Source organism: Meriones unguiculatus, chromosome 15, assembly GCF_030254825.1.
Source record: "Meriones unguiculatus strain TT.TT164.6M chromosome 15, Bangor_MerUng_6.1, whole genome shotgun sequence".
Taxonomy (NCBI): domain Eukaryota; kingdom Metazoa; phylum Chordata; class Mammalia; order Rodentia; family Muridae; genus Meriones; species Meriones unguiculatus.
In genome coordinates, this window is record NC_083362.1 from 78,807,848 (window position 1) to 78,821,695 (window position 13,848).

At 48.6% G+C, this 13,848-nt stretch overlaps 1 protein-coding gene across 1 annotated transcript; it reads left to right on the plus strand.

Annotated features, from left to right (window-relative positions):
- Positions 1-1,257: 1,257 nt before the first annotated feature.
- Gal3st2 (galactose-3-O-sulfotransferase 2) lies at positions 1,258-12,128 on the plus strand. Its single transcript, XM_021632018.1, has 4 exons — positions 1,258-1,286; positions 9,579-9,665; positions 10,557-10,815; positions 11,280-12,128. The coding sequence occupies exons 1-4, from the start codon at positions 1,258-1,260 to the stop codon at positions 12,096-12,098; spliced, it is 1,194 nt and encodes a 397-aa protein (XP_021487693.1). The 3' UTR covers positions 12,099-12,128.
- Positions 12,129-13,848: the final 1,720 nt, after the last annotated feature.

Below are 13,848 nucleotides of genomic sequence, written 5' to 3' on the forward strand. Positions count from 1 at the left end.
GGGGCAGCTATCATCTTGTCAATCTGTATGGGATATTGTCCAGATGGATTTACTTCTCAAGTGTTAAATATGTTAAGTCTTTTTTTTTTTCCAGACAGTATTTCTGTATAACCTTGGCTGTACTGGATTCCCTTTGTAGACCAGGCTGGCCTTGAACTCATAGTGATCTACCTGCCTCTACCTCCCTGAGTGCTGGGATTATAGGTGTGTATCACCATGCCTATTTCTCAGATTTTTTGTTTTTTTTTTTTTTTTGTTTTTTTCAAGACAAGATTTCTCTGTGTAGCCTTGGCTGTCCTGGACTCACTTTGTAGACCAGGCCGGTCTCAGACTCAAAGAGATCTGCCTGCCTCTGCCTCCTAGAATGCTGGGATTACAGGTGTACTCACCATGCCTGGCTAAAATTTTAATTAAGTTAGTAAGTAGAGACTTTTTAGATAGGGTTTTACTATGTATGTAACCCTGGCTGACCTGGAAATGATAGCACCCCCCTCCCCTTTTGAGACAGGGTCTGTCTTTGTAGTCCTGGATGACCTGAAACTGGATATGGAGACTAGGCTGGCCTTAAACTCACAAAGTTCCACCTGTCTCTGCCTCCACTGTGCTGAGAATAAAAGCACTTTCTCTCTTTTTAAATTATATTTCCTTAGGTAAGACATTTTCATGAAAGAAAATTTACAAATAAATGTTTGTATTTATTTCCTACATCAGTGTCCTCTTTCAAAGGTCCCTTTTAATCTCAAATTTGAAAAGATTTTTTTTTCTCTTAGTATAAAGAAAGCTTTGAAGAAGAAAGTATTTCTGGCATTTGGTTACATATCTGCAAAAGTATTGGCTTATTCCCAAATTTCTGTTGCCCACAAAAATTAGGGAATCTGTGGATTCCCTCTAGGTCCATCATTACTGGGGAAGCTCTCGCCAAGACCACTCTGGAAGGGCTAACATGGAAGTTTGGGAGGAAGAAGAAGGTGTGAGCCTGACCAAGAAAATCCTCCTGGGCCAGACATCCCAGCTGTGGAAGGGCCTGCTTTCCCTTCTGAGCTTAGGAGGAGGTCCCATTAGGATAGAGCAGGTCACTGGGGGGAGGGGGGAGGGTGTAGAGGGTGGAGCACTGGGAAACTACACCTGAGCCAGTAGGTGAGCTTCTTAGGAACTTAAGTTCAGTTTTCACTGAAGCCCTACCTTAGTCAGCATGCTGAGAGCTGGCTGTCTCACTCTCAAGACAGTGAGAGTGCTTGACGGTCTGCTGGAGTCAAGATGCTGTCTGTCCTGAGAGGCACACAGAGGTAAGGCAGTATGGCTCTGGGTGGCCAGCATAAGGGGCACTTGCTCTCCTAGAACAGTTCAAAAAGCTGGCAAAAATACAATGATGACATTTGTCTTTAAAGGGAAGTTGGCTTGGATTTGGGGAATCTTCTTTTGAAATCAATCTTTTTAGATTTCATTTCAACCTTTGAATTTTTGTTACTGACGATGAAACCCAGGAATTTGCTCGTTAGCTTGTAGTAAAAGCAAGCACTCAACCATAGAATTATAGCCCAGGCCCAGTTTCACTTTGGACAGGAGAACGTTTTGGAGTCTGAGAAGCCCACAAGAAAGCTGCACCCCAGCACAGAGGTATCGAAATTACCTTGGTTATTTGGGCTGAAAATTTTGGTGCAGGTCAGGGGGTGGGAATGGTACTGGTACTGGGGTCAGGGACTTACTGGCTTGGCCAGTGAGTTCTGTCCTGCCCCATGGCTGGGTCCCTCAGAGTTGCCCTCATTCACAGCTGTAGAGAGAAGATTGGCCTCTGCCCTTAGTCATCTACCCCTCCCTCTCATGGATATTGTTGGCATATTGTAAAGATTAGGCTCAGATTTTTCCTGTTTAGTGATGGGTAAAGCACAGACCTCTGCAAGTTTCAGGGCAACCCTTAAGCTTAGGGCCATTCCATACCAGGTTCCTGTTATGTCCTGGGACCCTGGTCTGATGGTGGAAGGCTTAGAGTGTTGAGCCCAGGGGAAGTCTTCCTCAGGGACAGAGCCATGGGGGCCCTTGTGAACTTGTGAATGGTATGTATCCCCATGGAAGCTTGAAATAGTCATGGAGTCTGTGTGTTCCTGTGGCTGACTGCCACTTAAGACAAGCTATTAGAGTCCAGTCTGGGGCCTGGCTTTGCAGAGAAATGGGTAAAGTAAAGAAGCTTGGCTACAGTTTGCTGGTGCCCACCATCTTGATCACATGTGGGTAGGATGAGAACTGAGACTGAGCGTGGTGGCATATGCTTGTTGTGTGTGACAAACCTTCCTTGGGGAGACACAACACATATCTACCTACCCCAGATAGGGATCCCATTACAGACCAAAGAACAGATACCACTAAAGTCCAATTTGGTGAACCAATGAGCTTTATTGGGGTTACTTACAGAAATATGGGTGAGAGATTACTTAAAGCAGCAGAAACGACTCAGAGTCAGCTGTATTACCAAAGCCCACCCAGCATGAGTGACAGCTCACAAAGCTGGGAATCTGGAGCACATTATAAAACCTGCAGGCAGCTCAACAGGTTGGAGACTGTCTTTGCTAGGTGCCCCAGTTAGTCTAAACCTCTTCCAGGTAGCTTTTCTGGTCTCAGTCTTAAAAGACTATGTAGCAACTTTCAGGACACCCAGGGCTACAAAGAGACTGTCTCAAAAACAAAGGAAGGAAGAAAGTACCGAGGTCACTTTTTCTGTCCATGGGAGAGCTCCATTGTTGACTGATGTCACTATTTGTTATGGAGCATATTGGCCACTGTCTGGGAAGGGGTAAGCTCTCTCTGGCAGGAATCCTAGAAAAGTGTGGCTTGTGATTCAAACAGGCCCTGAAGTCTAATGGTCAGTTTCCAAATAGATGATACACTGTTTTGTTTGTGAATATATTTTAGACCTGTGTCCATAAAACTTGGCTGGTCAAGAGCTAGGTGATTCCTCCATGAGGTGCAGCCAGGTGTTGGGAGTGACTAGGGGGACATGGAGTAGAGGGTAGTATGGAACCCATTGTGATAGCAATGGCAATCCTTGGAGTCTCTATGCCATTTGTGGACCAACCACCCTTTGCAAGAAACTAACAGAAGGAGGATTTTGGAGACTGTTAATACTGTTCACGATCTACTTGCCTACCTTTTGGAAGGTGTTCACATGTGGTACACGAAATGGTCCAGGAATTCCCATCCTTCCGGATCACTGGCCAGTGATATATGCTCTGGGTTTCCAGGTGGTTCCTAAGTTGGTCTCACTACATACTAATGAACAGAGGTCAGGTTTCCCATTGACTAGCATGGCAGAGGCCCTGGAGCTAACAGTTTGTCTTGTAGGACCGTGCCACATAGGTTGAGGGTAGAGGTGCCACCTTTGGGAAGAGCAGAGATCTGGGCATCCAGGAAGGTGTGTGGCACACACATTCTTACTCACAGCTTTGCTTCTCACCTAGATATCTCAGACTGGCCAGGGCTCACTGCCAGAGTTTCTAGGTGGGCCAGAATGGAAGAACTGTGAACGTTTTCTCATATTCCTAGGACCATGAACCAGTTGCTGCTCCTAGGAGAAATCCTTGTGGTATGGTGCTAAGCCCCCAGAAGGGGCTAGCCCTCCCCTGTTCCCTGGGCTCTCCAGGCAGATGTAGTAACTACTGTTTTTCCTAAATTACATCAGGATCTATGAGAGTTTTGGCCCCAGCCTTTCACAGCTTCTCCAGTAAAGGCTAGGTGGGAGTGGGGTGGTAGGACCAGATGCTTTGCATAAAAAACACTTGACCATTAGGCCCAGAGTCATTCCCTGCAAAGGGCTGTTTTTCTTGGTGGATCAGCAGAGCCTGCTGGTAGGAACTGGAACATTCTGGGGACTGCTTTCACCAGGAAACAAACAGCCTACCTGCCTCCTTCCTCTGTTCCAGCTAACCTACTTATTTCTTTATTTATTTTGGCTTTTTCTTTTTTGAGACTAGGTTTCTCTGTGTAGCCTTGGCTGTTCTGGACTCACTTTGTAGACCAGACTGGCCTGGACCTCAGAGACTGGCCTGCCTTTGCCTCTCAAAGTACTGGGATTACAGGCATGCACCACCACACCGAGCTTAATTTATTAAATCACCCACTGGGTAATTTAGCATTACCCTCTCTAATGTTCAGATGGGGTAACATCTCCAATGTTCAGATGGGCTCTGTACCTCCTTTGGTAGTTGAGCCACTGAATCACAAGATCCCTTTCTAGTGGGTCCTGTGACCATTTCTAGCATGGGGGAGCTGTTCATGGTTTTTGTTCTGATGCCCTCTTCTTGGTGGAAACCTCTTGATTCTAAGAGCTGTATGACACACTCAAGCCGTGGAAGAAACGGAGTTGGAGGGCTTGAGTAGATACCTGGGGACCAGGTTCTAGGCAAAGACCTTAAATTATGTCCTCCATCTAAGAGTAGAATAGACAAAGGCCCAGGTCTGACTGTGCTTGGAAGACGGTGTTCATGTAGGGATACTTGGGAATCATGGGAAACATGCCCCTTTCTACCCATGATATTGACATACAGTTCTTGGTCCTCAGACTAGAAGACTCAACAGTATCATTGTCACTCTGAGTCTATTCAAGATGCCAGCTGGTAATCGAGGCAGCCACCTTTGCAAGTTAACTGGCTTCTTCTATAGGAAAATTAGGACCAACAAAATAGGTTAGCAGGTGCAAGTGCTTGCTGGGAAACCTGAGTTTAGTTCCTAGAAGCCAGGTGGTAGAAGGAGAACCGACTCAGTTTGTCCCCTGACCTTCACATTCATGTCATGACGTGCACATGCACACGGAGGTATGCACACATATGTACAGTAAATAAATAAATGTCTCCTATATTTGCAGCTGAAAGCTGGCTTGTGACTTGGAGCCAAGCACTGGATGGTCTTACATCATGGGAGATGTCCTGGTAAAACAGTACTGTTTTGTGAAGCTGGCAGAGGCTTGTGGAGGTTTTAGAAGTGTTTACATCCATCTTGAGAGATGGTGAAAGGATTCACAGTGGGAAGGGTTTTTTTTTTTTTTTTTTTTTTTTTTGAGGGGTTTCTCTGTGTAACCCTTGCTGTCCTGGAACTCATTCTGTAGACCAGGCTGTTCTCAAACTCAGATATCTGCCTGCCTCTGCCTTCCCAGTGCTGGGATTAAAGGTATGTGCCACCACTGCCTACTCACAGCAGAGAGTTTAGGTCAATGCTCTGAGAAAGAAGGGAAGATTCCCTTCACTTTCTGCACATAAGAATCAAGATTTATTTTTAAAATTTAAGTTTCTGTATGTTCTCATGCAGAGGACTGGGCAAGATGTAGGGTCTTGGACTATGGCTGTCCTGGTCCCCCCGCTCAGGCAGGGAGGATGTACGGAGGGTTGTGGGCTGTGGTGAAGCATGGGTAGGTGGTGGACTTGGTGGCCTCTTCAACTAGTGACTTGGGAGCCCTTGACTTGGTACTAGGGCTGTCCCTGTAAAGGCTCATTCTTGGCAAACCATTAAGACAGATGGTTAGTGTATGCTGAAATTTTTATGAATCTAAGAGGAGGCCAGTAAAAGGCAGCATGTTTAAGGAATGATCTTTCTGTGCAAGAACCAAGTGATGGGGAAGTGAGGAAGGCCAGCTGTCATCTGGCTGTGTTCTGCACTGTTCTTATCAGGTGGGGACTCTTATTCTAACTACATAAGCCTGTAAACAGTCACCTCCCCAGGGAGTGCTAACCATAAAGACACGAGAAGCTGTTGACTTGGGGTGTTGCCTATGTCGGTATTGGGAAGACTTAATCCCTCCAGCTCAGTGAGGAGTCTTCAGTAGAGACTCTACAACCTAATTGCTGCCATCTGTTTTCTGCTGGTCTCTGTGTCAACACTGCTCCCCCAGGAGGGAAATCTGACTGAGTGTATCTGACCAGCTCGGTCCACTGTAGCTGGGATTCCTATTTAGTTCTTTCATTCCATAGAGGCACCACTGTGTCTCCTCAGGGAGGATCCTGAGCTCTTTGTCTTGTCAGGGAGTGTTGGGGACATGACTGACACACAGCAGAGGTGACATGTCCCATCCTAGCTAGGGTAGAATTTTGAATGGCTCTGTGGGGTGGCACTGAGTAGTGATACTACACTGAGGTCCTGAGGGATTTTGTGTTGGGCAGTACTGGTATTGCATGTCATTATGGGATGACCGCATCTACCATGGCTTGTGTCTTTGCGATGTGTACCGTGAGTGGAGATGACAGCAGATGACTGGAAAGAGCCCAATTAATACCTATAGTTTCTGAGCTAAACACATAGGTGCAGTCTCAAGAGGGTTTCTGTCATATGTGGAACCCCAGCCTCGTCTATGCAGAGGAGCTTGAAGATCTGGCCTTCTTGGAGCATCAAGAATCCTTAGCCCCCAGACTAAGGTCCCTAATGACTGTTTCCTGCCAGAGGGACGCAGTGCTCCTCGGAGGCATGCTGACTCTAGACCTGGGCCAAGAAATTTGAAGATGAACTTGGTAGGTTAGCAAGCTGACAAAGAGCAGGGAAAGGCAGCCAGTGGCAGGCAGGACTATGGCTGTCCTGGTCCCCTTGCTCAGGCAGGGAGGATGTATGGAGGGTTGTGGGCTGTGGTGAAGCATGGGTAGGTGGTGGACTTGGTGGCCTCTTCAACTAGTGACTTGGGAGCCCTTGACTTGGTACTAGGGCTGTCCCTGTAAAGGCTCATTCTTGGCAAACCATTAAGACAGATGGTTAGTGTGTGCTGAAATTTTATGAATCTAAGAGGAGGCCAGTAAAAAGCAGCATGCAGGACTGGTAACTTGACCAGAGCAAACATAGTAAGGCTACTGATGGGAGTATCTTACAGCCCCATATGTGGTGAGGGATGCTAGGATCTGGTTGGACTCACCTGGTTAGGAAGGTGGGTACAGTGAGGGGTAAAGAACAATTCACTTGTTCCAGAGTGCCAGATGGAAGCTTCCCAACTGCCTTCCCTCACCCACTTCAGCTCTGGCCACTGTGACCCATCAATCTGGGCCATGTACAGCAGATGACACTGTTGTAAATGTCCCAGAAAAGGTGTTCAGCCAAGAGCCTTGAATTAGAGCCAGCCAGGATGTGTGCAATCTGTTCTTTCTGCTGCTGTCCTAAATGTTCTGGCAGGAAATGAGCAGAGCTGGTGCCCAGGAAGACTCTAGCAGTAAGCCATTAGAAGGGCTAGGTTTTATCTGCAATGCAAGGAAGCATAGAACAGAGAAAACTCATGTTGACAATATGATTAGGGGAACCATGTCCTGTGGGATGAGACCTACCACCTCCCTTGGTGGGTAGGTAGCAGCTTTGTAAAGCCCTGGTTCTTCACATCCATGTCAATAATCCCTTTCTGGCCTGTGTGGAATGTACTGCCTTGCTAGGTCCTGCCTCCTGTACAAAATCAGTGTGGGATGGTTTGGGCCTATTCCCTCTCTTCTTCCCCTCTGACCTAGGGCTAGAAGATCATTCTTCAGTGACAGGTCCCTGAAGGGGATAATTGGGGATGAGAAAATAAAAAAGGCAGCAAAGTTGGGAGTAGGTCTTACATAAACTGAAGGGCTATGACAAGCAAGTTTATTAAGAAGTATAGCATCTTCTGTATTATTTGTGTCTGAGGGATAATTGGACAGAGTCAGCAAAAGACTATCACACAAAGGGAGTCAGCAAGAAGATAATCAAGCAGTGTTGTACAAAGGAAACACAGGACAACCCAAGAGCACCAAGTGCCACAGACCAGTACTCTTTGGTATTGAGACTGATAACCACAGCCCTCCAAGAAGTGGGAAATAGAGTTCCCAGGATCTGAAACCATAGCTCCCTCAAGCCCCTGGCCCCAGGCCTTTATTGGTCTTCCAAGCATGTTCTGGTTTTAGACAAGAAACTAAGTCTTCATACATCAAGATCTCTGTGGAAGTCCTCAACCAGTCTGGCCCTTAACACCTCCCACAAAACACATAAAACTTTGGATTCCCAATTCCACAGGGCATTAGTGGGTTTCCACATATAGGTGAGAGGTGGGTGATATCACAGGGTCTCTCCCTGCCTGCTACCATGGGTCTGCTCTGAAAGGATACATTGATGGAGAGGTGGCTAGGCAGGCTCCACCTGGGAAGGACAGCTGTCTTGGGACAGGTAATGGCACTTGTTTAGGAACTGTGACCAAGCACATCCTATAGTTTCCCAGGCTGAGCATCCAAGACTCACATAGTCATCATCAGACAAGGGAGGCTACCCAGGCCCAGTCAGGTGCTGGAGACTGCTCTCAGAAAACTGGTAGCCTGATCTATTCAGTTGTTCACTTAAACTGTGGATACCATCTGTTTTTATGTCACCTGGTGTGTAGGGCACAGTTAGTTCAGGAGAGTTCCAGCCCCTCCCAGTATCCATCAAAGCATCCGACCAGAGTTTTACTAGAGTGCGGAAATCCCATAATGATCCTGTTTCTGAGAAAGAGAGGAGCCAGGGATGCTTGGGGAGCAGGTGACTCTTCACAGAGCAAACATAGTAAGGCTGCTGCTGAGAAAACCAGACCCAGACACCGAGAGGTAAGTGCACACCCTTAGTATATAAGGCAAAGATTGCTAAGGAGGCAGCATCACAACCAAACCCAAGATCTTCGAGGCTAGGAAGAGATGTTTTTCTAATACTCTACTGCATGTCTAGGAGTGTCCTTGTCCAGAGTGGGTGTGCCTCATGTGGTAGCTCTGTGTCCTGGGTTGACATGGCCTATGAATTAGGCAGCGGCAGAGGCATAGGCAGCTCCAGCCCCCTACAATGCTTTTCACTGTGGCTTGGCTCAAGGCGGGGACAGCCATAGAGCAGCAGCAAATCCCCTGAAATGCTTCTGCTTTCACTTCAGCAGGTTGAATGCCAGCACTCCCTCTCTGTCCCAAGATGTCCACTTGGCAGCCAGCTGCCTGAGGTAGCCCCTCCCAACACAAGAAGGCTTAAGAGCAGTTCCATTCAGTACCTTGGAAGCTAGATTGTGAGAAGAAAGTGTGTGTGTATGAATGAATGAGAGTGTGAGTATGTGTGTGAATGAATATGTGAGTGTGTGAGAGTATGTGTATGACTGTGTGTGCATGTGGGTATGTGTGTTTATGCGAGTGGGTATATGAGTGTGTGATTATGTATGTGTGAGTATGAGTGTGTGAATGTGTGTTGCTTCAGAGGGCTGTCTCCTGGACTTGAAGACAACACCTCTTTGTCCTCACAGGGTACAGTCATACGGAGAGAGCAAGCAAGCTCTGTCCTGTCTTCAGGACAGGAATCCCAGTGTTCCTATTAGTGTTCTTAATAGACACTATCACTTTCCAAGACCCATCTCAAACTGTTTTCCTGTTGGAGCTGGGGCCTTACCATGGGGGCTCAGTTCATACATTTACCCTTCAGTCTTCGCTCCGCAGCTCAGGGGCTTGGAGGGGCCTGTAAGCCCCCAGTCCTAGGTGCTCTAGGTTCTGAGACAAGCAGGTCTGTGTCAGCCTGCTCCAGGCTTACCAGTTGTTACAGGGCTCCTGGCTGAGCAGTTGGCGGGACTGTGTATCCAAGAGGCACTGAGCAGGTACTGCCCACAGGTCCTTCCAGGTGGTACTCTTGTTCCTGGTGCTGGCCGTGTTCCTGATGCTTGCTTTCCTGCCTGTGGACTTCAAACTACTCCCATCGTAAGTCCTGTGCAGATGCCTTGTGCTCTGGGAGGCTGTGCTCTGCCCCTTCGGCCCTGAGAGCAGTGCAGGGATCCCTCCTGCCTCACTGCCCCACTGAGCTTCAGTGTCCTCTCTGGGAGGGAGTGGTGAGCTATGCTTGTCTTGGGCCTGTCTCCTATGATGACAAGCCCCCTGGGAAGGCTTCTGAGGAGGCTCTGAGGCCTGGCATGGTAAGTCCAGCCTGGGAAGGGAACTGAACAGAGCTGGGTCTATAGTAGGAGCTTTGAGAAGGCTACCTCCTGGCCTACAGAAATGGCCTGGCTTATAGTGTGGCTTATTTCCCCAGCACTCTGGGAGGCCCTTATTTTCCTTTCCTTCATGTTGTCTTTGGTTGGATTTGTATGACAAGGAGGGGTAAACTATCCTCTGAGAAAATGCATTGTCCCAAGGTCTGCTGGATTCTATTCCTCACTATCTTGTCAGTCTTACTGGTTTACATTAAGACAGGAAGTTGCCTGGTGCTGTCTGGGTACATCCTAGCGTTTGTTAGGCTGCCTGACCTGGACTGAGATTACAGACCCACTGCCACACAGGGCGCCCTGGGAGGCAGCAGGTTCTGGGGACTATGAAAATGCTTGGGGTCTGGGGTATCCCACGGCTTGCACAGGAACAGGAAGTACAGCTGTGGAGGACAACTTGCTGTGTGGGGAAATAATATCTGATACAGAGAATGGCTCTGGACTGCAAGATTGTAGGGTGGTGGGGCTGGACTAGGAACACAGCCTGGAGGATGGTAAGAGGAGATGGTATTGGGACCTCATGTTGGTGGGCACTACTTGGGGGGTGCTGTTGAAGGTGTGTGGTTCCTTTACTGATGATGGACTGTGCTTTCTCTACTAGTCTGCTAAGGGACAAGGCCCAGGAACCACCAGTCACCAACATCATGTTCCTCAAGACACACAAGACAGCTAGCAGTACAGTGCTCAATATCCTTTACCGCTTTTCGGAGTCTCATAACCTGTCCACAGCGCTGCCCAAGGGCTCCAGCTTCCATCTGGGCTATCCCTGGCTTTTTGTGACACGGTATGTGGAGGGCATGAAGCAGAGTGGCCACCTGAATCATCGCTTCAACATCATGTGCAACCACCTGCGGTTCAACCTGCCCGAGGTGTGAAACACGGAGGTGGGAAGAGGGACAGGCTAGAGCTGCCTCGCTCAGAGCTATGGGTATAACTACGGCGCTTACAGGGGTGGAGGTGGGGTAGGGTGCAGAGTCAAAACAGTGGAGGGGTAGTTTGGAGTTGTAGGGTTGGAAAGGCCTTCCTGTAGACCCTGACAGGCCACTCTCTTCAGGCTGCCAAGGGAGCGTGCAATTGCTCTCGGCATAACACTCATAGCCCCAATGCCGTCTTCCTGAGGGCATTCCAACCCTCTCTCACATATCTGAATTTCTGGTTCTGGAAGAACATACTGGGCTCTTGTTGCCCCGAAACTTCACAATGGCTCCTTTGGGGCACAAATGAGGCTCCAGCTCTGTTTTGGGAAGATGGGACCGGTGGGAGGTAAGAGCTTTGTGGGTATCCAAACAAGATTCTCAGGGTCTTTAGTCTCACCTACTCCTTCTCCATACAGGTACAGAAAGTCATGCCCAATGACACTTTCTACTTCTCCATCCTACGGAACCCGGTTTTTCAGCTGGAGTCTTCCTTCATCTACTACAAGAATTATGTGCCTGCCTTCCAGAGAGTCAAGAGCCTGGACGAATTCCTGGCAGATCCATGGAAGTACTACAATGACAGTGTGGGCCTGAAGAATGTCTACGCAAAAAACAACATGTGGTTTGACTTTGGCTTCGATAACAACGCCCCGGCTGAAACAGCCTATGTTCGCACGTGCCTCTCAGAGGTGGAGCGCCAATTCCATCTTGTGCTCATTGCAGACCACTTTGATGAGTCGATGGTGCTGCTGCGCAGACGGCTACGCTGGCAGCTGGATGACGTCGTGTCCTTCAAGCTGAACGCACGCAGCCAGCGCACCGTCTCGCACCTGATGTCGGAAAGCCAGGAGCGCGTCAAGCACTGGTGTGCGCTGGACTGGCAGCTTTACCAGCATTTCAACCGCACGTTTTGGGCCCAGCTGCATGCGGAGCTAAGCCCACGCCGGCTCAGGGAAGAGCTGGAGCAGCTGCGGGTGAGGCGGCGCGAACTCACCACCCTGTGTCTTCAGGACCCCGAGCCCAAGAATAAGACACACATAGATGATCCGAATCTGCATCCTTACCAGTCTGGAAATGCCGAAATTCTGGGCTACAACCTCAGGCGTGGTCTGGACAACACCACACTGCGCATCTGTCAGAGGATGGTGATGCCGGAGGTTCAATACATGGCCCATCTGTACTCGCTGCAGTTTCCCGACAGGACTCCCAAGAGCATCCCATTCCTGAAACAATAGGGGTTCAGCTAAGTGACCCTTTCTCCCCAGGCTCTCCTGGGAGCCCTAGACTTTGCCAGCCTAACTTTCCAAAGTGAAGAACAGGGTGAAACTGTGAAGAGACCCACCCATCCCCACTTCTGGGACAGGGCCCTATCCCTAACACAAAGGCACAGCTGGTCCACAGCTGAATCCACCACCCATTGTAGAGACAATGTTCTAGACAGCCAAGAATGCTAGTGATCTTTAGTTATCTGTTCACAGAGTCAGTCTAAGCAGCCCATCAGGGGAACATCAGCCTAGAGGAGCACACGTAGGCAGTGGGCCTGTGGATCCACGAAGAGACCAAGAACAGCTCCGTGGGATGTTCTAGCCATGTGGTATCAGCGCTGGCCACAGAGCCATGCCTGTTTTGGGTGCAGAGGCAGCAGCTCAGAGGTGGATTTGGGGGAGATGGGATGAAGTGGTAGCCTTCCATCTCTGGCTTTAGGAAGAACAGTGTTGACTGAGAGATGTGTTAGCCTGAGCACAGGCACAGCTTTTAGCTTCCTGCTGGACGATCCCGAAGGAGAAACTACCTGGCTTGCCGAAGGTGCTCAGAGGGTCTCAGGTACCTTTGGTTGCCTTGGAAACCACATTGTATATCATCTCAGGGATCAACTTTGGGTGTCTCTTAGTCATTCATGGAGAGATACTAAGCACCCACTGTCCAGCTCTGGCCGGATGAGGTATCTGGTTACCTGGGGTGCCTAACACCAGGTAGCCTGGGAAAAGCAGGTGCCATGTTGGGGAAGAAGCCACAGTTACATACTCTGTAGAGTTTCATCTTGAGCCTTGCTTGTTGAACATACTCTGTAGATGTTCATCTTGAGCCTTGCTGTTGAGCTTTGGTGGAGGCTTTTCTTCTGTGTCAGAGGCCTCAGCTCCAGGAAAGAGGGTGCATGCTCCTCTGGACACTAATTTAATAGGGATACTTTAAGAAAAGTAATTGTCTGTGAGTTTAGAGATGGTACAATGAACTTGTCAATCCAAAAGAATGTTGTAAATGGAAAAACGACTTTCCCAAACTGAACAGAGATAGTCAAGAATGCCAGGTATGGTGGCACAGGCCCCTAATTTCAGCACTGGGGAGGTAGAGGCAAGGAGCTCTCTGAATTCAAGGCCAGCCCGGACTACCTAGTGAGTTCCAGTACAGCCATGGATATAGGTCAAGATACTGTCTAAAAACAAAACAAAGCAGAAAACCATAAATAAACAAGTAAAAACAAACCCCCAAACCTCTGAAATCAGACAGGATTACTCGTAATAAACTTAGGTCCTCTGGTAGAGAAGTAAAAGAAAAAGTTTCTGCTCAGGACCCCAGGACCAAGTTCTCAGCACAAAGGCGTTTCTCTCCCCCACCTCCTCCATAGGAATGGAGGGCAGGGATAAGGGACAAAGCAGGAGACAGAGGAAGAGGGAGAAAGGACAGGAACAAAGAAGAGGGGGAGAAAAGGGGCAAGGGAGAGGAAGAAGGGGTACTTATTGTAGAGTGGAAACAGGGACTGCCTCTGCTTACAGAGGGGACAGACGTGGCACAGAAGAAAATGGTGGTTTATAAAGGTACAAGGGGAAACCCTGTGTTAGGATGAGGTGTTTAGTTTTAATTGAGCATGTTAATTAGGTGAGACAGGGGGGGATTTTGATTGCTGGACTTCAGTACTTTGATAGCTGGACCTTGGACCTGACTAGTCAACCAGGAGGACAAAGTGGCCAAATGAGGGACTGGACC